This window comes from Cryptomeria japonica, chromosome 9, assembly GCF_030272615.1.
Source record: "Cryptomeria japonica chromosome 9, Sugi_1.0, whole genome shotgun sequence".
NCBI lineage: Eukaryota > Viridiplantae > Streptophyta > Pinopsida > Cupressales > Cupressaceae > Cryptomeria > Cryptomeria japonica.
In genome coordinates this window covers 10161100-10162920 of record NC_081413.1, presented here as the reverse complement: position 1 = coordinate 10162920, position 1821 = coordinate 10161100, and the positions used below count along the sequence as shown (strand labels likewise).

The 1821-nt window shown below is 34.3% G+C and overlaps 1 protein-coding gene across 1 annotated transcript; it reads right to left on the bottom strand.

Annotated features, from left to right (window-relative positions):
- Positions 1-508: 508 nt before the first annotated feature.
- On the bottom strand, positions 509-1132 carry LOC131056734 (protein DMP3-like). The gene has a single exon (XM_057990994.2). The coding sequence runs from the start codon at positions 1130-1132 to the stop codon at positions 509-511; it is 624 nt and encodes a 207-aa protein (XP_057846977.2).
- Positions 1133-1821: the final 689 nt, after the last annotated feature.

Below are 1821 nucleotides of genomic sequence, written 5' to 3'. Positions count from 1 at the left end.
TTTCATATATTGATCACATAAATCATATTACGACGGAAAGAATGTACATTTAGACTAATATAAAATGAATCTAATAGCTAAATCATATAATAAAATCCATATTTCTAAACTAATCAATTACAGGAACTGTTAACATAGTTTGATTAAATACTTAAAATAATATATTAAATAAAAATATTAAACAAAGCTTGCTTTTAAGAAGGCCCAAAATGATTTAAAACAACGAACAAGAAAGCAGGCGTTGAGAATTGATAATTTTTAAACTGGAGAACATGGCTCATCTTAGATGGTGGTCCTTATTTTATAGTATCAATACAAAAGAATAAATCTAATGAGGTGGTTTGAAAGTGAACCTTGCCTGAAACATACAGAAATCAAGGTAAAGACAAGTTACAACATATGAATGAAGTAGTTCAGGGGTTCAGAAATTTTCTGGTAAATTTCACAGTGCGAACGGAACAGCCTATATACTCTAACCTCTATTCCTTATAACGATGGTTTCTTAACCTCATGTTGTTGTAGTAGTTGTAGTGCTAACGGGACTGCTAATTCCTTGGCGTTTGCAAGGAAACAAAACTAATATAGCACTACTCACTGCACTCACAACAATAGGGATAGCCTTATACATCTTCCTTATATTGCTTTCAGCAGAGGGATACAAACACTGCACAATGTTTTGGTCTGTGAGGGCCATCACAGCAAACACCACAACAGCCAAAGTTGCATGGAACAAATCCTTGAGCGTGATCTTATAATTTGATTCATTAGAAGGCTTCACTTTACTACCAGTGGCTAAACCATTTAAAGTAGCAATCCCATAGTGAACTTTGCCAGTGGAAGAATCAGTGAAGGTGTCTACCAATGACAAAATAAAACACGCAATCCCAAGAATACCCACAGCTATTGAAACAAGAACCTTGTTGGATGTTTTGCAGTCTCCATTGTCGGAAAGAAGGTTTGAGAGAGCCTGAAATACAAACAATATTCCAGTGGGCAATATCTTTGTAATGTTTGATGCAGAAGATAATGTGGTATTAACGACCTTGGTAGTTGTTGTCTCGGTTGAAGAAGATGTAGCAGATTCTCTCTTTCCTTCCTCGATAGACTTCACCTTGCTATCAGATTGCCCCATTCTTTCTCTTCGTACTCCACTACTGATTCTGTAGTTCTCTTGAAAATAATATATATATGCTCAAGAAGATCAATCGATTTATCTGTGTTTGCAAAGCAGTGGCTTGTGCTTATATAATGGTTTAGGAAATGGAACTTCTTTGTAATGTAATCTGTATTGCACAGCCGGCAGGATGTCAACTTGGACTGATTGTTTCTAAGACTTGACTTTGGTTTGTTTTCGCGTTTTTTGAAAGTCCGTTAAGAAAGTTTCGTCGAAATATTTTTTCCGCAGAATGGCAGTTGCTGCTTTCTTCGTTTCCTAGTCTTTCCAAATTATGTTGACTGCCTATAAATCTAGGACGCGTCTATTCTGGGTCCAAAACGACAGTACGGATTGACTAACATACGTGTTAGTCTAGCGTTTCACACCGTCGATTTTGCACACATGTAATAAGTAATGAGAATCATTGTGACACCATTTTTTTGCATATTAAAAATAATTAGAATGTGACATAAGACAAAGAGTACTAGACACTCTATGATACACCAATCAGTCTTATTATTGTATACAATTTCTTCTAGGAGAATATGGAAATTATAATATTATATATTAATCTATTATTTTTGAATTTTTTTATAGTAACAATTTTTATTCTTGTTATTTTTGAGTGGTATAGATTGTGGTTTTCTATTATAATATATAGGCTT

Coding starts and splice junctions, on each gene's coding strand:
- LOC131056734 (XM_057990994.2), bottom strand. CDS start 1,132: ATGGGGCAATCTGATAGCAAGGTGAAGTCTATCGAGGAAGGAAAGAGA.